At 43.9% G+C, this 26,009-nt stretch overlaps 1 protein-coding gene across 4 annotated transcripts in view; it reads left to right on the forward strand.

Annotated features, from left to right (window-relative positions):
- MCF2L2 (MCF.2 cell line derived transforming sequence-like 2) overlaps positions 1-26,009 on the forward strand; it is a 259,475-nt gene extending 233,466 nt beyond the window's left edge. For 2 of the 4 annotated variants that reach the window (XM_061414608.1, XM_061414634.1), the window contains 4 exons: positions 21,471-21,515; positions 24,306-24,394; positions 24,783-24,889; positions 24,965-26,009. In XM_061414608.1, the coding sequence (XP_061270592.1) occupies positions 21,471-21,515; positions 24,306-24,394; positions 24,783-24,889; positions 24,965-25,100 (377 nt within the window). In that variant the 3' untranslated portion in view covers positions 25,101-26,009. Of the gene's footprint in view, positions 1-21,470; positions 21,516-24,305; positions 24,395-24,782 lie in introns of all 4 variants that reach the window. The other 2 variants (XM_061414625.1, XM_061414617.1) reach the window with 2 other exon arrangements.

The following is a 26,009-nucleotide window of genomic DNA, read 5'->3' on the forward strand; positions in this document are numbered from 1 at the left end:
TATACTGTCTGGGAATTCACTGGCAATGCAGTGGTTAAGACTCCACACTTCCACTGCAGGGGGCACAGGTCCAATCCCTGTTCATGGGACTAAGATCCTGCATGCCACACAGCATGGGCAAAAAAATAAAAGTATATTGCCTATGTTTTCCTTCAGGAGTTCTATGGCTTCAGGTCTTACATTTAAGTCTTTCGTTTATTTTGAGTTTATTTTTGTACATGGTGTGAGAAAGTAGTTAATTCTGATTCCCTTGCATGTAGCAGTCCAGTTTTCCAACACCATTTGTTGGAAAGGCTGTCTTTTCCCCAGTGTATATTATTGCCTCCTTTGTCATAGATTAATTGTCTACATAAGTGTGGGTTTATTTCTGGGCTCTCTATATTGTTCCATTGATCTGTGTGTCTGTTTTTGTACCACTACTACATATTTTGATTACTGTATCTTTGTAGTATAGTTTGAAATCACAGCTCATGATACCATCAGCTTTGTTCTTTCTCAAGATTGTTTTGGCTATTCAGGTCTTTTGTTACTATACAAATTTAGAATTATTTTGTTTACTTCTGTGAAAAAATGCCATTGGTATTTTGAGAGGGATTGCATTGAATCTGTAGATTCCCCTGGGAAGCATAGTCATTCTTAACAGTATTGACTTCCAGTCTGTGAGCATGGTATAACTTTCTATTTGCTTGTGTTGTCCTAAATTTCTTTCATCAATGTCTTATAGTTTTCTCTCCTTGGTTAGATTTATTCCTAGGTATTTTATTCTTCTTGATGCAATTGCAAATTAGATTTTTTCTTGATTTCTCTTTCCTATCAGAGGTCATTGTTAGTGTATAGAAATGCAACAGATTTGTGTATATTACCTTTGTATCTTGCAACTTTATGTAACTAGTTGGCTTCCCCTTGATGCTTTTAATTTTGCCGTTTTAATTACAACCTATCTTAGTGTGGATATCTTTGGGTTCATCTTGTTTGGGACTCTCTGTGCTTCTGAACCTGAATGTCTGTTTCCTTCCCCAAGCTAGGGAAGTTTTAAGCTATTATGTCTCCAACTTCTCTCTCTCTTTTTCTAGAACCCCTAGAGTGCAAATATTAATATACTTGATGTTGTCCCAGAGGTCTCTTAAACTATCCCCATTTTTTACAGTTCTTTTTCTTTTCTCTGGCCAGCTTGGGTAATTTCCAGTATTCTGTCTTCCAGTTTGCTGATCCACTCCTCTGTATCATCTGATCTACTGTTGATTCCTTCTAATGTATATTTAATTTTAGTTTATTGTCTAGCTCTGCTCAGTTCTTTATATTTTCAAACTCTTTAAAAGTTGCTCTCTATGTTCATCTATTTTTTAGCTCATTCAGCAGAGGGCATGGCCACCCACTACAGTATTCTTGTCGGGAGAATCCCCATGGACAGAGGAGCCTGATGGGCTATGGTCCATGGAGTCACAAAGAGTCAGACACAACTGAGCAAACTAAGCACAGCACAGCACGGCATTTTATTAGTGTCACCTTGAGCTCTTTATTGGGTAAATAAGTAATAATTATTGCTTAATAGTTCTTCTAGGGTTTTATTCTTGTTCTTTCATTTGGAACATTTTCCTCTGTCACCTCATTTTGCCTAACTTTCTGTTTTTATTTCTATATATTCTATCAGTTATGTTTCCCAATGTCAGAGATGTGGCCTCATGTAGGAGATGTTCTATGGGGCCCAACTTCTCTTTGATCACCAGAGTGATGTGTTCTAGGACTGCCTCCTCTGTGAGCTGTATGGACTTTTCTGTTGTGATGAGGCTGACTACTATAAGCATACTTATAGCCAGGGCTGGCCCCCATCCCACTTGGCTGCCAGGCTCTGCCTCTTTGAGGATGCTCCTTGCCTGCTGGCAAGGAGTACTAGGTCCTGGTGAAGTTGGCTTTGTGACTCAGGGGTTCCCAGCACTAGCACTGGCCCACTAGTGAGTGGGTCTGTGTCCTGGGCCCTCTGGTGGATGAGGCTGGGTCCCTGAATGACTTGGAAATTCATGGGGTCTTAGGGCATCAGGCCTGCTGCTGAGTGGGGCTGTTTCCCAGAACCAATCATCTAGAGGGAAGATGGCACTTGCCAGCACCAGTATCCTCATGGTAGAATGAGTTCCTAAATATGGCTGCTGCCAGCACCTGTATTCCCACGGAGTTCCTAGTTTCTTCCTACCTCTCTGGGAAGTTCTACAAGATTAGCAAGTGGTCTAACCCAGGATTCTTTGAAACTATTTCTTCTGCCCTGGGTCTTAGAGCATGTGAGATTTTGTACATGCTCTTTAAGAGTAGAGTCTCTATTTTCTAGTGCCCTCTAACTCTCCCAAAAGTAATCCCCGCTGGCCTTCAAAGTGTTTGACTCTGGGGGCTCATCTTCCTGGTGCAGGACGGCTGAGCTAGGGAGCTCAATGTGGGGCTTGTATCCCTTGCTCTTTGGGGAGAACTTCTGCAAGTGTGATTATCCTCTTGTTTGTGGGTTGTCTACCGAGTGGGTATGGGTTTTAACTCTACTGCTTTTCTGCCCCTCCTATTTATCTCATTTTAGTTCCTTCTTCATATCTTTAGTTGTAGATAACCTTTTCTGCTAATCTTCAGGTGTTTCTTATCAGTAGTAGCTCTATGCTGCTGCTGCTGCTAAGTCGCTTCAGTCGTGTCCGACTCTGTGCGACCCCATAGACGGTAGCCCACCAGGCTCCCTCGTCCCTGGGATTCTCCAGGCAAGAACACTGGAGTGGGTTGCCATTTCCTTCTCCAATGCATGAAAGCGAAAAGTGAAAGTGAAGTCGCTCAGTCGTGTCCGACTCCTAGCGACCCCATGGACTGCAGCCCTCCAGGCCCCTCCGTCCATGGGATTTTCCAGGCAAGAGTACTGGAGTGGGGTGCCATTGTTGTAATTTTGATGTAGTCATGAAAGGAGGTGATCTTGTGGTCTTCCTAATCTGCCATCTTGGCTATCTCTACTTTCTTTGTCTTTTGACAGTTTGATCATATTATGTATAGGTGGGTGTTCTCTGAGTTTTTATTTCTGGAGTTTTTAGATCACCTTGGACGTGTAGATTAGCATTTTACTTTGAATTTTGGAAGTCTTTAGCCATTACTTCTTCAAATATTAATTTTTTCAGTCCCTTTTTATGTCCTCTGGGACTCCTGATAGGTGTATGTTGATATGCTTGTTGGTGTCCTACAAGCTTTTAAAGCTCTGTTTATTTTTTTCATTCTTTTCTTTCTATTCTTCAAATTGGGTAGTTTCGATTGACTCATGTATAAGTTCTCTGATTCTTTGCCTGCTCAAATTGGCTATTGAACCATTGAAGTGAATTTTTCACTCCAGTTATTATACTTTTCAATCCAAAATATCTATTTGGTCCTTTTAAAGTATAATTTCTCTCTCTTTATATTCTCTATTTGATGAGAGTTTGTTTTCATACTTTAGTTCTTTATATATGGCTTCCTTTCATTCTAAACATTTTTTTTTAAGTTGATTTAAAGTCTTGGTCTGGAAAGTGCAATATCTTGGCTTCCTCAGGGACAGTTTCTATTGACTCCTTTTTTTTTTTCCTGTGTATGGGTTATGTTTTCTTATTTCTCTGTATGCATCATAATTTTTCTTTGGAAACTAGACATTTAAAATGCCATAATGTGGCAACTCTGGAAATCAGATTCTCCTCTATCTCCAGTGTTTGCTATTGTTGCAGTCTGTGGTTTATTTAGTGACTTTTATGAAATAATTCTATAAAACCCGTATTCATTGTCCTGTGTGGTCACTGAAGTCTGCTTGCTTCATGGTTGGGCAGAAGTTTTCTTAAACACCTGCAATCAATAAACATTCGGTCTTTGCCAAGGAATTCTGTGTGGACTTTTGAGCACAACTTTAATACTCAGTTAGACAGGTGACAATTTCCTTAGCCTTCACTTATTTTTGTACAGAGTCTCAAAATCAGCTGAGGTGAGAGCATAAGGTCTTCTAAGGTTTTTCCTGAGTGTGTGCACAACCCTTGGCATGTGCACAATGGCCTTCTAGAATCTCCAGAATATTTGGAGGTTTTCAAAACCACTATGGATTCTTATGTTTTTCCTTTTACTTTTTGATTATCTTAGTTTTGCCCCAGCTGTTATCCAGTGCCTCAACCAGCCAAGAAATTAAATAATCACCTCTATATATTTTCTCTATATAAAGAGCCCTGGGGAAAAGGCTTTTCACACTGAGCAAGCTCTTGGTCGGTTAATAAAGACAGCCTTGCAAGTAGGATATTCCGAGGAACCCCCAGACAATCAAATAATGACAGTTTTCTGGGAATGAGACTTTGAAGGGGGTCCCCATTCTGCCCCCTCCTAGAGCTGCCAGCTTGCTAATTTTCACCATGATTCCAGGCTGTTGGTTTCCAAGGCTGCCACTAAGAAAAAGGAGTAGAATGGGACTAGGGTAACTAAAACACCACAAACTCACCGGTCATACTGAGATTCATCCAGTCTTCTTGAACTAAGGCTCTCCTGAAGCCTTTGTTTAATTTCCAGTGTTCTGAAAATACTGTGGCTATTTCTGCAAATTTTTTCCATGCTTTCATTGAGGAGCGAATTTTTGGAGGTTTTTTTTATCCCTACACCATTTTCACAGATGTTATTCACTGTATTCCCTTTAATTGCTAAAAATCATCTTTGAGTAGGCTTTATCCTTCACATGTGTCTTCTCAAGTGATATTGGATAGGAAAATCCGAAACAAGCTTCATCCACTGAGTTGCAATATTTCTTTCAGGTAATGTTGCCAGGGTTAAGGAATGCTAGTTTCACGGGAAAAACCTATCTCCTATCATTTATACTGGCAACAGTTTTTGTTGTTCAATGAGGAAAATTATATACACGTGGAAAGATAACTTTGTCCTCAGAGACTTAGCAGTAATGAAACCATTTTATACTCTTTCTGTGTCTCCTCTGATCATGAGCTTGTCAGGAGGATGTGTGGGTGGATGTGCATCATAAGATGTGGAAAAAATGTAAACTAAGAAGTGTGATTGGAAAACTAGCACATCAGTTTTCAGTCATGACCAAGAGACCTAAGTTCTTGATTTAAATTGTAAGCCTCTGCCAGGAAATGTAACAAGATCATGAAGTTAATTTTAATTTATATGAAATTAAAAGACACTTACTCCTTGGAAGGAAAGTTATGACCAACCTAGATAGCATATTAAAAAGCAGAAACATTACTTTGCCAACAAAGGTCTGTCTAGTCAAGGCTATGGTTTTTCCAGTGGTCATATATGAATGTTAGAGTTGGACTGTGAAGAAAGCTGAGCACTGAAGAATTGATGCTTTTGAACTGTGGTGTTGGAGAAGACTCTTGAGAGTCCCTTGGACTGCAAGGAGATCCAACCAGTCCATCCTAAAGGAGATCAGTCCTGGGTGTTCATTGGAAGGACTGACGCTGAAGCTGAAACTCCAATACTTTGGCCACCTCATGCAAAGAGTTGACTCATTGGAAAAGAATCTGATGCTGGGAGGGATTGGGGGCAGGAGGAGAAGGGGACGACAGAGGATGAGATGGCTGGATGGCATCACTGTCTCAATGGACATGAGTTTGAGTGAACTCCGGGAGTTGGTGATGGACACGGGGGCCTGGCATGCTGTGATTCATGGGGTTGCAAAGAGTAGGACATGACTGAGCGACTGAACTGAACTGAACTGAACTGAAGATGGGGGGAAAGATATGATTTAATTTTGCCTTTGAACTATTTATAATATGCTAAATACATGTTATGCTAATGGAATATGAGTGCTCTGGAGGCATAATACAGAAAGATATAACAACCCTAGTAGGAAAAGTTACTTATTTTCCCCAGAAACAAACATTCTAATTACAATATTGTTCTAGAAATCCTTACTCTCTAGATCAGTGTTTCAGGAAGTGTGGTTTAGGGAAAACTTGCACTGGAATTGCTTGAAGAGCTTGGGTCAAATGCAGGTTTCTGGGTCCTAGCCTGGAACTGTAAAATTAGGATTGCTAGGGTTTATGCTTGGAAATATGCATTGTAGTTTATTAAAGTTTCTGGGAAGAAGCCTTAAACAATTTTTAAAAGAGCTTTATTGAAAAAAATACAGCTTTATTGAGGTATAATTGACATAATAAATTGCACATATTTAAAGTATACAATTTGGTAAATGTTGACACATGTCCACACCTGTAAAAGCATCACCACAATCAAGATAATGAACACCTCTTTCATCCCCCAAATTTTCCTCATGTTTCTTTTTATGACCTTTCTCTTGTACCTCTTTTATCCCTTTACAGCTCTCCAAGTGATCACTGATCTTCTATCACAATAGATTATTTTGAATTTTCTAGAATTCCATAAGGAAACATATAGCATGTACTTTTTCTGGTCTAGTTTCTCCCACTTAGCATAATTATTTTGAGATACATTCGTGTTTCTTTGTGTAGCAGTAGTATATTCCTTTTAATTCCTGTGTAGAGTTCCATTGTTTGGATGTACCCCAGCTTACATACGGAGAAGGCAATGGCAACCCACTCCAGTACTCTTGCCTGGAAAATCCCATGGACGGAGGAGCCTGGTGCAGTCCATGGGGTCACTAAGAGTCGGACAGGACTGAGCGACTTCACTTTCACTTTTCACTTTCATGCGTTGGAGAAGGAAATGGCAACCCACTCCAGTGTTCTTGCCTGGAGAATCCCAGGGACAGGGGAGCCTGGTGGGCTTCTGTCTATGGGGTCGCACAGAGTTGGACATGACTGAATAGACTTAGCAGCAGTAGCAGCAGCAGCAGCTTACATATCCTTTTACCTCTTAATGTATATTTGGCTTCTTTCCACTTTTGAGGTGCTAATGCTGCTTTGAAGATTTGGGTACAAATTGTTTTGCAGACATATGCTTTCATTGCTCTTGGGTAAATAAGAGTGTAATGGTTAGGTCATATGGCAGGTGCATGTTTAACTTTTTAAAGAAATTGCTAAGCTCTTTTCTAATATGGTTATACCATCTTATACTCCCATAGCAGTATATGAAAGTTCCACTTGCTCCACATCTCACCAACACTTGTTATTGTCAGCCTTTTTTCATTTTGAGCCTTCTAATAGGTGTGTAGTAGCATGTTACTGAGGTTTTAAGTTGCTGTGATTAATGGCTGAGCATCTTTTTGTGTGCTTCCTTGCCATCCATATATCTTCTTTAGTGAAGTCTCTGTTCAAATCTTTTGTTCATTGTTTTCTTACTATTTAGTTTTGAGAGTTTTTAAAAAATATATTCTGGATACAAGTCATTTATTGGATATGTAATTTGCAAATATTTTCCTTCAGTATGTAGCTTAGTTTTTCATTCTCTTAAGAGTATCTGTTTAGGAGAAGAGGATTTTAATTTTTATGAAATCCAATATTTTTTAACTTACAGATCATACTGTGGGTGTTATGTGTAATAAATATTTGTTTAAAGATAACAAAGATTCTCTCCAATGTTTTCTCCTAGATGTTTTATAGTTTAAGTTTTACACTTAGGTCTCTGATCCATTCTGAGGAATTTTTATGGTATTTGCTATGAGGTGTCAATCAAAGTTTAGTTTTGTGCACATTAATGATTGTTCTACTACCATTGTTGAAAAGACTCTTTTTCCACCAATTGACTATTTATATATGTGCATCTATTGTTGGATGCTCTATTCTGTTTAATTGCCTTAGTTTTCTATCTTGACATCAATACTGTACTATCCTAGATTTCTGTAGTTTTATAATGTCTAAAATCAGATTGTTTGAGTCTTTCAACATTGTTTTTCCTTTTTAAAGTTGTTTTGGCTATTCTATATCTTTTACATTTCTGTATATATTTTCGAATCAGTTGTCAATTTCTACAAGAAACCTTGCTGGGATTCTGATTGGGATTGTGTAAAATCTATAGATCAATTTGGTGATAACTGATATCTTAACAATAGTGAGCTTAATCTACAATCTAAATTTTAATTAGATCACCCAATTGTTCTTTGCCCCACAGAAAAACATGTTTGTTGTAAAATCTTGGTATTCATTCAGTTAATACCTCAGAAACAAATTTCTCAAGTCTTCCTCAAGCCCTAGCACTCTATGCTCTAGGTTGTGACAGAAATGTAAAATATAGATAAGAAGCAGAAACAGACACTAGCAAGTAGTTTAGAGTGAAAAAAGCAATCAAACTGAACTGAAACATCAGCCCAGAGGCGTGGTTCCGGCCCCTTTCATCTTCAGACAGGCAAATAGAGGGTCAATTTCACAAAACTTTCCAGCAGCAGAACCAAGTCCCCTGAGCCTGGCTCACCAAGAAGATCTGATGAAATGTCACTTCAAGTGATGCCAACAGCAAGGGCTCTAGGAATTCAGAGAGGCCTCTGCACCCTGTGACTGAGTAAGCAGGAGTGGGGCCTTGGGCTGGTTCTTGCGAGGAGATGAGACTCTGGGTGGAACATAGACGCAGGGACATCAAGCAATAGGGGAGGGAGGTTCCTCAGGCAGGTGGTCAGATCAGGAAGGTCAGGACCTCAGCCCCATCACTTTATATAGCTCTACACCCTGCTTTATCCCTACACTGTCACATCCCACTCTCTTAACTAAAGGGAAGAGTGTGACCCTTGCGTGGGACCCAGCAGCACAGGTCAAGGAGGGCAGCGGGCACCGTGGTTTGGGACAACTTCTACATATACTTCCCTTGTGGCCTGACCACCTGTGACTGGGAGGCCTGGGGACACCAGAAGAAGTTCAGGCTCACTGGGGAGGGGCTCTGGCTGCAGGCGGCTTTGCAGGGGCAGCATGGTGCCTGGTATAAGGTCTCTCCCTGTCCTGGCAGGGACCTGAGCCTAAGGCAGGAAATCCAAGCCGCAGGCCCATCATAGCACCTGGACAACTTCTGCCCATCACGTGGGTAACGAAGGTGGACCCAGGAACCTATGAAAACTACTGAGCTGCCTCCAAGGGAGCACGTTCATTGATGACCTGGAGCCAGGCTTGAGAGGTTCCTGGGTAGAGTGGAAGGAAATGAGGTTGAGAGAGAGGGAGGTAAACCTCCAGTATCAGACTGAGGCGTTAGGCTTTAACACAAGTGTAGGTGGTGAGGGCCACTGGAGGTTGAGACCTGGTGCTGTTCTCACAGGCTGGAACAACACCCAAATGAAGAATGTGATTCTTATCACTGTCCCAGAAACTCATGCTGTTTCCCTCACCAAGTCAGGTAATTTGGGCTCAGGTGGAAAAAATGAGCACTTAATGTGCACATTGTTTATTCCTTTATTCAGCGCTAATGGAACTCACTGTAGAAACCTGGATGGACCAAGAGTCAAGGCACACAGGGAATGGCAGGATGGCCAGAGAATGGGAGGGATGCCAGGCCCAAGTAAGCCAGGATTGCAGAAAGGTTTTCCAAATGGCTAAGAAAATAAGACCAAAGCCTACACACTTTAATAAATTTTTATAGTATTCTATGTGTCTGCTGCTGCTGCTGCTGCTGCTAAGTCGCTTCAGTCATGTCCGACTCTGTGGGACCCCATACACGGCAGCCCACCAGGCTCCCCCATCGCTGGGGCTCTCCAGGCAAGAACACTGGAGTGGGTTGCCATTTCCTGCTCCAATGCACAAAAGTGAAAAGTGAAAGTGAAGTCGTTCAGTCGTGTCCGACTCTTAGCGACCCCATGGACTGCAACCCACCAGGCTCATCCGTCCATGGGATTCTATGTGTCTACATGTGTATAAAATCAACGTGTAAAATCTATTCAAATTGGCTTATGTTTGAGAGTTAAAAAGTGAAAGTGTTAGTAGCTCAGTCACATCTGACTCTTTGCGACCCCATGGACTGTAGCCCACCAGGCTCCTCTGTCCATGAAATGCTCCAGGCAAGAATATTGGCGTGGGTTGCCATTTCCTACTCCAGGGATCTTCCCAACCCAGTAATGGAACCGGTGTCTCCTGCTTTGCAGGTGGATTCTTTACCAGCTGAGCTACTGGGGAAGCTATGTTTGAGAGTGCTGTTTTTTTGTTTTTAATTTCATACCAAGGAAATCTACGGTTTGAAGCAAGCACTAGGTGTGTACTCATTTTTAAGAGGTGTCCAGTGTTGCAGATAGTTTCTATTGATTCTAAATAATTGTGTGTGTTCAGTCGCTAAGTCATGTCTGACTCTGCAACCCCAGAACTGCAGCATACCAGGCTTCCCTGTTTTTCATTCTCTCTCAGTTTGCTCAAACTCATATCCATTGAATCAGTGAAGCCATCCAACCATCTCATCCTCTGCCACCCCCCGCAACTACATAATTGCTTTCATTGATTTTGTTCATCACTTAGCTTATTACAAGGGATTTCCAATTAAGTTTTAATTTAGTTTAACTTTTGTAATTAAAAACTATTAGCTCCCTGGCCCCACTGCCAGCCTCGGGCATCTCTCCCAATGCTAGGTTGCTGAGTTGCAGTTGAGTCATACCTGCCATTTTGAAACCTACTGTATGTTTTTGCCTCTGGCTGTCTTCTGTAACTTTTCTATGACCTCCAATTCTACTCCTATTGTCACGTGGCTGCCCTGCCTCCTACTTCGCTGACTAGGCAAGTGTACCCTCTGATGTTAAGTCATTCAGCTTCTCTCTTTCTACCCGGAACTCTCCTGATCATCGTCCTTCCTCTCTGCATTCCTCCTTGTCTGGAGGAGGATACACTCATACTTCTTTCAGGGTTCAGTTCTTTCTGGTGCTCCTTACCCATCTATTCCTGCCCACTTAGAAACTCTCCATCTCTAATTCCTCTCCCTGTTCCAAAGCACTCAGGAGGTACCCAATAAACACTTGCTGAATAAACCCGTAGCCTGGGATCCAGTTCATGTACAGCTTTCTTAGTAGAGGCTCCCCTAAAATAAAGAGAGATGATAGTGATGGGAAGGGGCGAGGGCTCTGGTGGACAGCCGAGTCTCTTTCCCTCCTCTCTGTACTCACTCCCTTAAGGAGTACCCCTATCACAGTATTGAATGTGCTGTATTATAATTTTATGACGTGTTTAGCTTTTTCTCCCCACTAGACCATGAATTTTCTCTAGGGCACAGAGGTTGCCTTATTAGTTTTAGTTTCCCTCAGGCTTCATATTACAGAAGAACCTGGCACTCAGGTAGATGCTCAGTAAATGTTTAGTGAATAAATGAAAGAACTGATTGAATAATCACATCAGGCTAGCAAACCACTCTGTAAGAAGAGCTAGGAGGTGATAAGCTTTAACTCATCTCCTCACCTCTCCCATTTCAACATTTGCGGCCAGTTAGGTGTTAAATACGTAATCTGTCAGGTGGAATCCCTTTAACATTCCTTTGTTAAATGTCATCCAGAATCTGGGGCAAGTCTTAGACCACAGGTGGAGGAGGAATAGGAAGCAGGTCCATAAAGCTTTAGCTGGGGAAAATCTGGTGTGAGGCAATACCACTCCTGCCGTAGAGAACCAGTGTAGGGAGCTCATGTGTATTTCTCTAAAGCAAAGGCAATGAAGTGGAATTTGTACCCTGGATTGAAAATATGGAAAGAGCTACCGGTAGCAAGGAAGACTCAGTCACCAACACATGTAGGAGTCAAGGTAAGATCCAGTGGTAGAGTGGGGCATGAAATCAATGGGGGTGATGCCAGCTTCTTAGAAGCTGAGGAAGATAGTACCCGAATCTCAGCCCTTCCTTAATCATGTGAGTAAGAAGAAAGGTATAAAATCAACTTCCTGCTATTCATTTGCATAGATCCAGTTAGGCCAGAATGAAAATGAGGGCAAATATTTCACATTGAGAAGTAATTTCCTCACTGGAAGAGCTGTCCTCTTAAGGAAATGGTTGTAGGTTAAGAGCTTTGCCAGCATGCCACTGCTTTGGAAGAAAGACACTGAATGGGGGCACAGTACATTTTGCTCTATCCAGGATTTATGGATTTCACCTCCTCCCAAAGCTTTCCCTGAAAAGGTTAGGAACACTTGATCAGTCAGTTTTCTGGTAGGCAGAATCGGGCATGGGGTCAAAAAGAAACAAATGTGGAGGCATTTTTATATTTTGTATTTTAATGGCATGATAGATTATGTGTTTATGGGGCTTGAATGTGCTATTTTTGTTGTCATTTTTTCTTTCCTTGACTATTTAAAGATAATCTTTCCCAAAACACCTTCTTTATGCTTTTTCTACTGCCTGTAATCGAAGTATTAGGAATTTAGTATTTGAGACTTTGGTTTTAGATTATCATGTGATGAGTTTGGTGGGACATGAAGGATGTCTTCAGGCATATACTTTATTTGGAAAAGGCCTCTAAAAGGAGTTTTAGTTCAAAATACATTTATTGAGCACCTATAAATTACCAAAAGCCATTAACAAAACATGTACAGCCCACTCCTACTCCAGAACAAGGCTAACTAGTGTATGTTTCTTATTCAGACTTCTAGAGCCTTGGATGCTAATAAGCATGAAATGGCAAATTAACAGGAAGATAGCCACAAATTTAGGAATTGAATATTCCATTTTGGTTAACAAATATTAATGGCAATGGCATTTAATTAGGCAGTCCTTCTCAACTAGGGTGTATATGTGTGTTATAAAATTTTATATTTGAAAAATGAAAAATGACATATTTCCTTCTTAGTACAGACCAGAAAAAGTAAGCCTTGAGAAAATTTATGGCTGAAGAGAGTTCATAGAATATAATCCCTAAGTTTTCTTTGTAAGATAAAGCCTGTCCCTCCATGTAGCAGAATATCCAGAAGGTATGAAATTTTCGTTTTTCTTTACTGTGGAGACTTTGCATTAACTTATGGGGAAAAAAGCATTTTTAAGAAAAGATAAAACCAGATTTTCATCTCCTAAATAATTGGCTTTATCCTCCAATACTATCTCTGATCAAGTCATATCTTGGCTGCCCACTTAACCGGTGTTCCAGTTTATCAAGTACTGTTAGAAAATTGAGTTTATCCATTTTGTCTAGTCATAAAGTATGTTTTGTTCCTGAGGTGTTTCATGTTCAAGAATCTCTTGAAGAAAACAAAAGATCCTTTGCTTAAGGACAGACAAGTCAACATTGGTACAATCTACAAATGAGCAGATATGAGCCTGTTAATAAAGTTATAACTCCTCCTTTATCCAAAGCATAAAGATGCAAATTGTCCAGCTGCCTTTCTTTGCTTCCTTCTGTCTCTGTCCAGGTAGTTGAGGTCATCAGACCCAAAGACATGAGGTAAGCAGAAGAACAGCTGACATTTAGTTAAGGGTGTTCCAGTCCAGGCTTGGTTGTAGACTGTGCCCATATATATTTATGTATATCTGTGTGTGTGCACACATGCATGCACACACCTTAAATGCCAGGAAGCAGGCTGGTTTCAGGAGGCAGAAAGATATAATGGTAATAACTCTTAGGATGACATGAGCTGTGGTGACTTTTTTACTAGCTAAGTTCACAAAAACCTGTTAGCTCTTCAAACGATTGGCTGTTGCAGCAAAAAACTGAGAGTTACATAGTAAACGTAGTATAGGACACTAATGTGGGGAGGATGTGGAGCAATAGGAACTGTCACTTGTTGCTGATGAGAATACAAAACAGTACAAAGAGCTGGGCAGATTTTCACACAGTTAAAATAATCTTACCATGTGGTCCAGTGATCATACTCCTTGGTACTTATCTAAATATTTACCAAACTATGGTACACCCATACAATGGGATATTATTCAGCAGCAAAAGGAAATGAGCTGTCAAGCCTTAAAATGATCTGGAGGAAACAAATACATATTGCTAAGTGAAAGAAGCCACTCTGAGAAGGTTATATATACTGTATGATTCCAACTATATGACATTCTGGGAAAGAGAAAATGAGAGACAATGAAAAGATCAGCAGTCACCAGGGGTTCAGTGTAGGGGGTAGGAAATAAGTAGGTGGAATGCAGGAGATTTTTAGGGTACTGAAACTGTTCTATATGATATAATGGTGGCTGCATGGTGTTACGCATCTGTCAAGACCCACAGAAGGTACAACACAAAGAGTAAACCCTAATGTAAGCTATGGACTTTAGTTAGTAATAGTGTATCAATACTTGTTTATCAATTGTAATGAACGCACTGCACTAACACAGGATGTAAATACTAGGAGAAACTGTGGGGAGAGAATGGTGAAGGGTCATATGCAAACATCTGTACTTTCTGTTCAGTTTCTCCATAAGCTTACACCTGCTCTAAAAACAAAACCTACTAGTTTTTAAATTTAAAAAACCTACACACAGTAGTATAATAGAGGCTGTTGAGACCTCATCCTGATCCTTTTTGTTAGTCAGTTGCAATCTTCAACTGACCAGAGCCATCCATCCAAGAAATACGTGAGAGCTTATGGCCTCTCTCTAGGGCAGCTTTTCTGGCTGATTCAGGGCACAAAAGCTAGCCCTTCTCCCTCCAGATAGGACACTTGTGGTGCCTTCCATGCCCCAGAATTTCTAGGTGATCAGGCTGATGCTAGATCTTGGCTGAACCCTCATCTGCGCTGGGTTCTTCCTTCCTCTATCTTCGGCCCTCAGTGCCTTACACATTTCACCTGAATGCCCTTTCTCCTCAACTCAATCTGCTTCTGGGAAATCTGACCTAAGACAGTACCAGGAGAGGTCCTAGAAAGGATGGGACTCTGGTGTTGGGTCACTGCTGGGAAGATGGCAATGAGGCATCACTGCAGTAGGTGGGATGTTGGGACTCTTGGACCCTAGCCTGTGTAGCTGTTCAATTGCTAAGACCTTCCCTGGTGGTGAACTGGGATCAGACACAGGCAGACAGGGATGCATCAGCAGGTGCAGTGTCTCTCACATTTGAGAGGTTTGGGAAAGATATTAACTATCAGGAATGTGGAACTGGGAGGGTACTACTAAGCACCAATGGTGCATTAAAGAGAGTGAAGACAGTGGCAGACTCAGAGTAATTGCCAATTTAAAGCACAGTGTGTGAATCAGAAGGCCTCCTTTCTAGTGTTCAGCCCCTCATCACCTACAGCAGAGGGCATACTTGAGAGAAGGATGAATTCTCAGCCTAGGCAAGTCTGGTGCCTGATTATTTGGGGTCCCTAGTGCCAACAGATGAAGCAGGCAAGTTGGGCCCTGATAAGGAAGATGTGCAACCGAAAAACTGGAGAATATCTGGGTGCATGCCCTTGTTCCCCTGGACTGGCAGAAGTGTGCCATTCCCCCTTGATGGAAGATCAGCCGTTCTCCTCCCTGCGAGATTATGCAGAAGTCTCAGATAAGACATAGAGTAAGTCCCCTGATACGAACAGGTTCCATTCTAAGAGTGTGTTATATCCAATTTGTTCATAAGTCCAACAAAGTCAGCCTAGATACCAAACTAACTCAATCAGCTATATAATACTGTACTATAATAGGTTTATAATACTTTATACACAAATAATACATAAGAAACAAACACACAAAAAATAAACCTTAGTACCTTGAAAAGTACAGTACAACAGTTGGCATAGAGGGGCTGGCTTTGAGTCAATAAGAGTCACTATGAAGAAGAGTCACTGACTGGAAAAGGGAGAGGAGGTAGGAGATGGTAGAGCTGAAGGATCATCAGCAACAGGAGATGGAAGGCAGACTGCAATTTCACTCATGCCTGACTGATGGCACAGGTTCTGGTTCCTTGCTGGATTCAATTCGATCTACCCTCTTCAAAAAACAATCCAGTGATATCTGGGTACTAGCTTTTTTTCTTCATCGTAGATGACAGAGTAACACTAGATTGCATTCTGAATGGCTGCAATCTTCATGTACCATTCTAGGTTTGGATCCTGTGTCTTAAAAATTAACAGTGCCACCTCAAATAAAGAAAATCCCCTTGGCATTTCCTGCAGTGTGACTCTCTTTGGTTCTTCAGTTACTTCTTCTTTCTCTTGTCTCTCTACTCTTGCAATTACTTTCACTTTTTTTTCCATCATTATCACTTGGCGCTTCTTAGCAGTACCAGCTACATGACCCTGCTTTTACACTTGCTTCCAGACATCCTGGGCTTGAAATAAAGCTACTGTCCTACAGTACTCTACACAGCACTGTACAGTAAAGTACACAAAGGTACAACTACTTTCAGAGGCTTTACACATGCAACAATGTACACCAGATGCATGAACTAACTTACATGATTGGACATGTGAATGCATGTTCACATCTTTGAAAGTTCTCAACTTGAAGGTTCATATGTAGGGGACTTACTGTGCAAGACAATGCTTGCCCTCCTCAGGATACATCCTCATAACCCTTCCCCAACCCCTTCTTGAATGATAACTAGCATCAGATTACATGATCTGACTGGGGAAGAGGCACATAAACATATGGATGTGAGCTCAAAATGTGAGGATCTTTGTGCTGTGCTTTAACAACTCCAGAGAACATCCATTGCAGAGAAGTTACCAAAGAACCAAGCTGACTGGATGACCTAGCCAGGAGGTGTCAGCCGGCTTCTTCCTTGGCACCCCAGTACCTGCACAACGGGCTCATGAATGGAGAAGTCTTGGCAGTAGAACAGAAGGTTGTGCATGGTCCCAGCAGCATGGGCTCCCTGTCATCAAGACCAGTCTAGCTGCTGCCAGTGTTGACTGCCAGCAGAGACCCATGCTGAGCCCTTGAGAACAGGTGATTTCCTCAGGCCCTCCAAGCTTGAGAGTACAGTGATTCACCGTGAGTGGGGTTGACACCTGTGCCTGTCCTACTCTCTGTGCGTCAGTTTGCAACATCGAGAATAGAACACTGCTTTGTCTGAGAGACTCATTCTGGCAAAAGAGGAACAGCCATGGGCATGTGACCACAGGACCAGCCCACTGAGCCTTCCACAGGTTCAGACAGCCCACTGAGCCTTCCACAGGTTCAGACGCTACTGACCTGATAGAGCCTCTTGAAGGCACCTGTGAGCAGCAGTTTGAACATGAGACTGAGGGGTTGGTATGCTAACCTCAGGATGCAGTACATACCTTAAACCAATAGCCACTTTATGGCACCAGGACCCCAGGAGGCAGAATATATGGATATGGGAGCCAAGAGGTTGAGTGACTTGTGACCTTATTCATTGTCACACCCAAAGTGACCCACATGGGGAATTGTCCTCCCATTCCTTCTACTTCAGCCTCAGTGGGTCTGAAGGTCTTGATTCCCACGGGGGACATTTCCACCCGTGGACATAGTAAGAGTCCTAGTTAAATCTATGTCTGCTGCCTGCTGCTGAAGTTGTCCTTAGGTTGTACCCTTAAGTCATTATCCCCCTCCCACTCATTCTACATCCCTTTCCCTCTCACCTGGCACTTCGCTGGTGGCATACATAGTGGGTGTTCCAGACTCTCGTCTGGCTTTTGCCCTTTTACTTGCCCATTTACAGTGCCAGTGGGGCAGGGAAGTACTGGGACACGTCCCTGTGGATGACGGGAGCACCAGATGTGTTCCTCTCTGCCTCTGTTAGGTAGCAGGCTGCCTGCCTCCTGATGATCAGGATCAAGGACTTCCTGGAGCATGACAACTGTTTCCTTTGTCTGGTGGGCTTTATATTTTATTCTTATGGGAAAACTCTCACTAAATCTCTGATTAAATGGGCAAGGCTTCAGCTAAGCCCAACTAGACACCTCAGAGGGCAGCTGGTTGCTGAGCTACCTGAGAGTTTCCCAATTGTGAAGTTTCTTTGACCCTAGGTCCTAGCAGCCCTGAAAGTCTAAGGCAGCAGGATCAGGCTGCTCTAGAAACTGGCAGGGATTCTGACAACAAAATTTGTTGTTAATCAGTCACTCAGTCGTGTCCAACTCTTTGCAACTACATGGACTGCAGCATGCTAGGCTTCCCTGTCCTTCACTGTCTCCTGGAGTTTGCTCAAACTCATGTCCACAGCAATATATGCACTAAAAAATACATAAATAAATAAAGAGTACTGTGAGAATATGTGGAAACCGAAAGCAACTGAATGCTTCTGAGTGATTCCCTTCCTCTTGGCCAGAGTTCAGTTAGTTCAGTCACTCAGTCCTGTCTGACTGAGACCCCATGGACTGCAGCACACCAGTCTTCCCTGTCCATTACCAACTCCCAGAGCCTACTCAAACTCATGTCCATTGAGTCGGTGATGCCATCCAACCATCTCAGCCTCTGTCATCCCCTTCTCCTCTTGCCTTCAGTCTTTCTCAGTACCAGGGTCCTTTCCAGTGAGTCAGTTCTTTGCATCAGATGGCCAAAGTATTGCAGCTTCAGCTTCAGCATCAGTCTTTTCAATGAATATTCAGGACTGATTTCCTTCAGGATTGACTGGTTGGATCTCCTTGTAGTCCAAGGGAATCTCAAGAGTCTTCTCCAACAGCACATTTCAAAAGCATCAATTCTTCAGTGCTCAAATTTCTTTACAGTCCAACTCTCACATCCATACATGACCACTGGAAAAACCATAGCTTTGACTTGATGGACCTTTGTTGACAAAGTAATATTTCTGCTTTTTAATATGTTGTCTAGGTTTTCATAACTTTCCTTCCAAGGAGTAAGCATCTTTTAATTTCATGCCTGCAGTCACCATCTGCAGTGATTTTGGAGCCCAAGAAAATTAAGTCTGTCACTGTTTCATTGTTTCCCTATCTATTTGCCATGAAGTGATGGGACCGGATGCCATGGTCTTAATTTTTTGAATCTTGAGTTTTAACCCAGCTTTTTCACTCTTCTCTTTCACTTTCATCAAGAGACTCTTCAGTTCCTCTACACTTTCTGCCATAAGGTTGGTGTCATCTGCATATCTGATGTTATTGATATTTCTCCCAGCAATCTTGATTCCAGCTTGTGCTTCCTCTAGTGTGGCATTTCACATTGATGTACTCTGCATATAAATTAAATAAGCAAGGTGACAATATACAACCTTGACATACTCCTTTCCCAGTTTGGAACCAGTTCATTGTTCCATGTCCAGTTCTAACTGTTGCTTCTTGACCTGCATACAGATTTCCCAGGAGGTAGGTAAGGTGGTCTGATATTCCCATCTCTTTAAGAATTTTCCACTGTTTGTTGTGATCCACACAGTCAAAGACTTTGGTATAGTCAATAAAGCGGAAGTAGATGTTTTTCGGGAATTCTCTTGCTTTTTCTATGATTCAACAGATGTTGACAATTTGATCTCTGGTTCCTCTGCCTTTTCTAAATCTACCTTGAACATCTGGAAGTTCTCAATTCACATACTGTTGAAGTCTTGCATGGAGAATTTTGAACATTACTTTGCTAGTGTGTGAGATGAGTGCAGTTTTGCAGTAGTTTGAACATTCTTTGGCATTGCCTTTCTTTGGGATTAGAATGAAAACCTGGCCAGAGACAGGTATGAAAAGGACATGGACACTTCAGATAGAGACCACATTGTAGATGTCCAAGCTTATACTCTGGGGCACCAAGCAAAAGATCTTAATCCAACCTAGTACTGGTGCAAGCACCCTGGAGATCTCACCTGTCATGAGCTCTGGAGAGCTATTGGGATGAACTAGGCAGAACAAGACCCCACTGGCTGACTCCTAGAAGGCAGAGAAAGAGCACATTATCAACACTGCACACAGTTAGGGGTCCCAGCACTGAGGACTCACAGACTTCAGCTCCTTCTCTTTGTGTGAATTATTTAACTTATTTGTGCTTGCATTGTTCTCATCAATTATTTTACAAAATGGAAGTGATACTGTATGGTCTTGTGAGAATTAGATGAAGTTCTTAGGCTGGTGCCTAGATTGCATTAGCATGTTGAATAGCAATTAGTTACCTACGTTTGTTCCTTCAGGGAAGGGAAGGAAAGCTCGGGAGCTTACGTATTGCTTTAAGGTAGCTCGATTCCAGTACTCTTGCCTGGAAAATCCCATGGATGGAGGAGCCTGGAAGGCTGCGGTCCATGGGGTCCCTGAGGGTCGGACACGACTGAGAGACTTCACTTTCACTTTTCACTTTCATGCATTGGAGAAGGAAATGGCAACCCATTCCAGTATTCTTGCCTGGAGAATCCCAAGGACGGGGGAGCCTGGTGGGCTGCTGTCTATGGGGTCGCACAGAGTCAGACACGACTGAAGTGACTTAGCAGCAGCAGCAGCTCTCTACTCCCCAACCCCCAAGTGAAAATGATATACTTTAACTTATATGATAGAGATAGTTATTTTAAAGGAATAGAGGAATAAAAGAAACTCCAGTTTAAAAAAAAAAAGAAACAGTTTACCCCTTTGGAGTCCATGGAGTAAGAGCCACCCCTGAACTAGCAGGATCTACAGTTGTCCCTTTATGCCACCTAGTGGACAGCAAGGGAAAGCCCTAATTTTATTTTCAAAGTCTGCTAAGTTGCTTCAGTTGTGTCCAACTCTGTGCGACCTCATAGACGGAAGCCCACCAGGCTCCCCTGTCCTGGGGATTCTCCAGGCAAGAACACTGGAGTGGGTTGCCATTTCCTTCTCCAATGCATGAAAGTGAAAAGTGAAAGGGAAGTCACTCAGTCCTGTCTGACTCTTAGCGACCCCATGGACTGCAGCCTACTAGGCTCCTCCATCCATGGAATTTTCCAGGCAAGAATACTGGAGTGGGGTGCCATTGCCTTCTCCGTTTCAAAGTCTACAGTTAACCAAAAACATGTATTCTTTTTTTTAACTTTTTATTTTGTATTGGGGTGAAATTAATGGCTTCCCAGGTGGCACTAGTGGTAAAGAACCTGCCTGCCAATGCGGGAGACAAAAGAGACGCGGGTTTGATCTCTGGTTGGGAAGATCCCCTGGAGGAGGGTGTAACAACCCACTCCAGTATTCTTGCCTGGAGAATCCATCCCATGGACAGAGGAGCCAGGAGGACTATAGTCCATAGGGTCGCAAAGAGGTGGACATGACTGAACTGACTTAGGATGCATGCATAGCCGATTAACAATGTTGTGATAGTTCCAGATGAACAGTGAAGGGACTCAGCCATACATATACATGTATCTGAAGAGGACAGTTTAAACTCATTAATGGGCTCACTTGTTAGTAAATTTCATTTTTTGTGCAAAATAAAAGATCAAGATTTTAAAAACTAGGTGTTAAAACTAAACTCCCTAAATGTTTTAGGATTTATGTGGCGTGTGCTATAAAGATCATTCACTGAAGGAAAAGAAAGTACACCTGTCCTTATCAGCATGAATTTTCATGACCCACCTTTTCTATTCTTCCTGTCCTTCTCCAATAACACTCCTTATGCTCATACTGTACGTGGACTGGGAGTGTCCCAGACTCAGGGTAAACCTTCCCAACACACTGCTGGACCTGGGCTGGTACCAGGGTCATTCTGTTCATTTTCCAAGAATACAGCTATCACTTGAAATTTTGCTGTACTCAAACTAAATATTTGTCAAGGGTCTGTGTGTTTGGTTTGGTTTTTCGTGTGTGTGTGTGTGTGTGTGTGTGTGTGTGTGCTCCTGCACACATGCACAATCTGCTTCCTGTTAAACCCTTTTTTAACCTTTATAATGTTTCCTCTCTCAGATGTTTATGAAGATGAAGACAATGGCAGACAAATATCCCCAAAACGTGAGTAATAATAGCACACTGGAGTGCCCAGAGCAGTTCTGAGACATTCTCTTTAGTATTACTGTAATTACTATTAACAGTAATCATAATAAGTGTTATTTATTAAATTCCACATTACTTTATAAACATTTTTGCTAATTCTTACATCAACACTGCAAAATAAATATTATTATTTTAGAAACAAGGAAACTGACACTCAGAGAGGTTAAGTGGCTTACCCAAGATCACACAGCCAGTGAATGAGGGGCAAAATCAAAACTACACCCAGGTCTGACTGCCTCCAAAGCCCTTGCTCCCACCCCAGGCGATGGGCTCTCATTCATTCGCTGAGGTGCCTGTGACCCGCCAGACCGATTTGGGGTCCCCTCAGTGCTGCCACCTGAGTACTAAGACTTAGTACCCAAGACTCTTAGTACCACAGAGTCCACGGCCAGTGAATCCAGGAGAAAGGGATTAAGTATGGAAATGACAAAGATATAGTAAAAGACTGCCCATGAGCTGCACCTTCCTCCCCTGCACAACTAGGGACTTTGACTGAGGGATGTTCTCCAAGGCTTCTGGGTTCTAAGAATTCTGGGTTCCTTCCAGGAGCCACAGGGGAGGCTGGGTGAATAGGGTGTGGTTCCTACTGTCGGAGCCCAGGGCCCATGAGCAAGAAATGTGAGGGCTCACCCAGGGCAGATGCAGTTTGCCTCAGAAGAAATTCTCCCTCCAAGGGTATTGTGAGGAGAATGTGGGTGACAGAAGCCCCCTGCCCGCACCCATCCTGCAGGGCCAGCAGCAGAGAGGGGCCCAGCACCAGATCATCATGTCAGCCCAGGAGCTGCTTACCCTGAGGAATGTCTGGAACTTGTCCTCATGGCTTTTAGTTCCTATATTTCCTTCCAGCCCACTGTCACCCCAGGCTGGCTGCCCATGTTCTATGGCTGATGAGGCTTCAGGGCCCAGCCCCATCCCCAGCAGGTAACTCTGGGGTCCCTCTAGGGTCCCTGGCACCTGGCACTGTCTGGGTCACTCAGACCTCAGCCCCTGGAGACACAGCTCTTCGGATCACACAGGGGTGGTCAAGAATATGGCTGCTCCGCTCCTCCCTAATAACCTTCCAGCAAGACCACCATCCTGTCCTCACTGTCTGCCCCTGTAAGGCACCCAGGCTGGATGATCACCCTAAAGAGGTATCTCTGGGGGTTCCTGTGGATGCCCCAAAGTCACATCAGAAGGAGGGCAGTGGGAGGCACCTTGCAGAGCCAGGTTCTCCTCTGCTCACCCCACCACCTCCCAGGAGCCAGAATTAAACCAGGCTGTGCCCTTGCATCGGGCCAGGTTTCTGGAGGCTTCCCCGCTGCTCCACGTGTTGCTAGCACAGCCCCCACTGCCCTGCTCTGGGAAGGACCTGGGGCCCCAGAACACAGTTAGGGGAGCCTCCAGACAGTAGGTTGGGAGCTCCCACTTTCTGGCTGCCTGCTCCCAGAGGTGCTGTGCCCCACCCCACCCCATCCCAACTGCAGGCTCCTTCCACTCCCTCTCCTCTGCCAGTCCTCTGCCCAGAAGGCCCTCCTCCATGGGCCTCGCCCCAATGCCCTCCCCCTGAATTCTCACTTGAACTAAAAACTCTCTCCTGCACTCAGATTCCTGAGGGATCTGGAACTCAGCTGATGCTCAACCTGGGGCTCCCTCAGGTGGGCTCATTCTGCAGATGCTCACCTCCCTAAGCTGACTTGGCAGCACTGTGGGGACAGGGATCGTGTCTTTTAGAGCATAGGGTAAAGAATAGGAATGTGTAAGGAATTCCCTGGCAGTCCAGTGGTTGGGACTCCGAGCTCTCACTGCCCAGGGCCTGGGTTCAATCCCTGTTTGGGGGCCTAAGATTTCACAAGCCAAGCTGTGTAATTTAAAAAAATAAAATAAAAAATGTGTAGATTCCAGCTGCATTGTTTACCTGATATCTCAACTGGTAAAGAATCCACCTGCAATGCAGGAGACTGGGGTTCGATCCCAGGGTTGGGAAGATCCCCTGGAGAAAGGAAAGGCTACTCACTTCAGTATTCTGGCCTGGAGAATTCTATGGACTGTATAGTCCATGGGGTGGTAAAGAATTGGATGTGACTTTCACTCACTTTCATGCAGTGTTTACAGGCCAAGGGAATTTACTCAACCTGGTGATTAATCTCTCTCATCTCAGTTTCTCATCTGTAAAATGGGGCTAAAGTCCATACAGTTGTGTGAGGCTTCACTTCTGATAAATGCCTGACATCCCAGCAGACACAGCAGGCTCAGTATTTGGTGGGAGTGGCTGTTCCCCACAGTGTCTTTAACAGGCCTGGCAGGACAGGTGCACAGTGGTGCTGCTAACTAGTAAATGAATCTCATTGGAGAGAGAGGCAGGATGTACTTACTGTCCCTCTCATTTTCCCTCGGGTAGAGCACTGCCATTTGGCAGAGGCTGCCAAGGAGATGGGAAACAAGCAATTATCAGGGGAGAGAAGGAGGTAAGGATGAGAGGAGGGTGGGAAGGAGCAAACTCAAGAAGGTCCTCAAGACAAAAAGACAATGACTTCTTGGCGGACAGGGAGGTAGGGCTATGAGTACCATGTGGACACACCTTCTCAGTCACAGTTAGGGAATTTTGAGCTGGAACAGGTACCCCTCCTCCTGGTCCAGGGGAAGCAGTCCTGTCCTGGGAGAGAGGGAGATGGGGAGAATGGGTTCCCCCCCATGGTGGGTTGGGGGGGAATGTCCTCCCACACCCTCCCCCACAGCAGGCCAAATTCTTCACTTTCCCTCCCTAAGGTTGCTCAAGCAGGGAGTTTATCTCCATGGAAACCTCTGTCAATTGTGAAGGTGCAGAAGATTTGGAAAAGGAGAACAGTGTCCTGAATGTAATTTATTTCCTTCTTACTTCCTTCGTATTTTCCCTCACTGTTCATCAGCTTCTACTGCCCGTTCTTCCTCTCCCCTTTCCCTTTCGTCCTCCTTTCACGATTCTCACCCATAAGGACCCGGCTTAATCAAGGAAGCTGAGGTCACTGGATCTGCAAGGTGGCTCCCACACCACTCCCCACCCCCTACCTCCCACCCCCAGCCCAGCATGCGCTGTATCACCGGCTCCTTAGCCATGCGCTGGTTTCGGGCCAGAATTAGGGGCTCTTGCTGTGGGACCTGAGTGGCCCCGTGGGAGAGTTGGGGTGGCCCCGCCCTGCCAGCGGGAATCGCCGTGTGGATCTGATCCACCTCCCCAGCACTGCATCACTGTCCCTTCCCTTCCAGCTCTCGGGACTTTTCCGGTTGGACGACAGTTACGAGACCTCCACGTCTGGTCAGGAGAAGGGAGAAAGCATCCGGGGAGAGAAAAAGGGCTGTCAAAAGAAGGACACGTGAGTGGAACGCGGAAAGAAAAGTAAGCCAATTTGTTAGCAGTTGCTCCTCTGACTTTCTTCTTGGAATTTCAGGGCCACGAACAAAACTGAGGAGAGCCTTGAGACGTCTACTGGCTTGCTCGCCCCTGCGGGGAAGGCCAGTTTCCCCCGAGCAGAGGCAGTGCGGGCGCAAGAAGGAAGCCTGAGGCCGCCCTCTGCAGAGAACTGACACTCGTTCCAGACCACTGAGCATCCCCGGCCGATTGTATTCCGGGGAGCCGCTTCTGTGGGCGCGGAGCAGAAGCAGCAAAGGGATCTCACAGCCCACACACAGATCCGCTGTCCTGCCCGGGGGCGATTGGACCATCTTCCCGGAGCCTGAGGAGCGGTCCATGTCTGCGCGGGGAGCCTCGGGCTGTTCTACGCGCCGCCTCCCGAGCGCAGGGACTAGAAGCAGACCCCTTGGAGAACCTGCAGATGCCGCCACGCGCCCGCGCTGGGACAGGGCGCAGAGTCCGTGGAAAACCTTGCGCCCTTCTAGAAGCGCCTAGAGTGTGGACTCCACGGAGAACCTAACTGCTCCACATGTGCGCCTACAGAGGTTAGGGATCCAGTCCTGGAGAGCTGAGTCCAGGGTTTCTGAATGTTGGCACTTTTGACTTTAGTATAACTGCTGTGGAGGCTCTCGGGCATTGTAGAATGTTTAGGGGCATCTCTGCCCTCTATCCCCTAGATGCCAGAGGCACCTCCCACCCACTCACCGAAATTAAGACAATCAAAAAATGCCTTCAGACATTGCCAAATTTCTGCTGGGGCGGGAGTGGAGAGCTAGGTTGAGAACCTCTGATCGGAGCCGCTCAAACTCCACAGGGCAGCCCTGCGCTCTTCTCCCTGAATCCCCACAAGAATGTTAACTGTGATATTTGTGTTACTTTGTTCCAGGGTTGTTTCCTCTTAGTGAGGGCTGGCTACAAGTTAACTTCTGAGATATTTACGTTTAGATTTATTAGTTTTTAAGTTAGCTTCATTTATTTTCAGTAATTTATTTTTAGTTTAATTAGTTAATATTCATTTTTGTTTTTAGTTTTATCTTTATTTAATTTCATAGCTTTAAAGCTACCTGTTTATAGCTATTTGG

Source organism: Bos javanicus, chromosome 1 (genome assembly GCF_032452875.1).
Source record: "Bos javanicus breed banteng chromosome 1, ARS-OSU_banteng_1.0, whole genome shotgun sequence".
Taxonomy (NCBI): domain Eukaryota; kingdom Metazoa; phylum Chordata; class Mammalia; order Artiodactyla; family Bovidae; genus Bos; species Bos javanicus.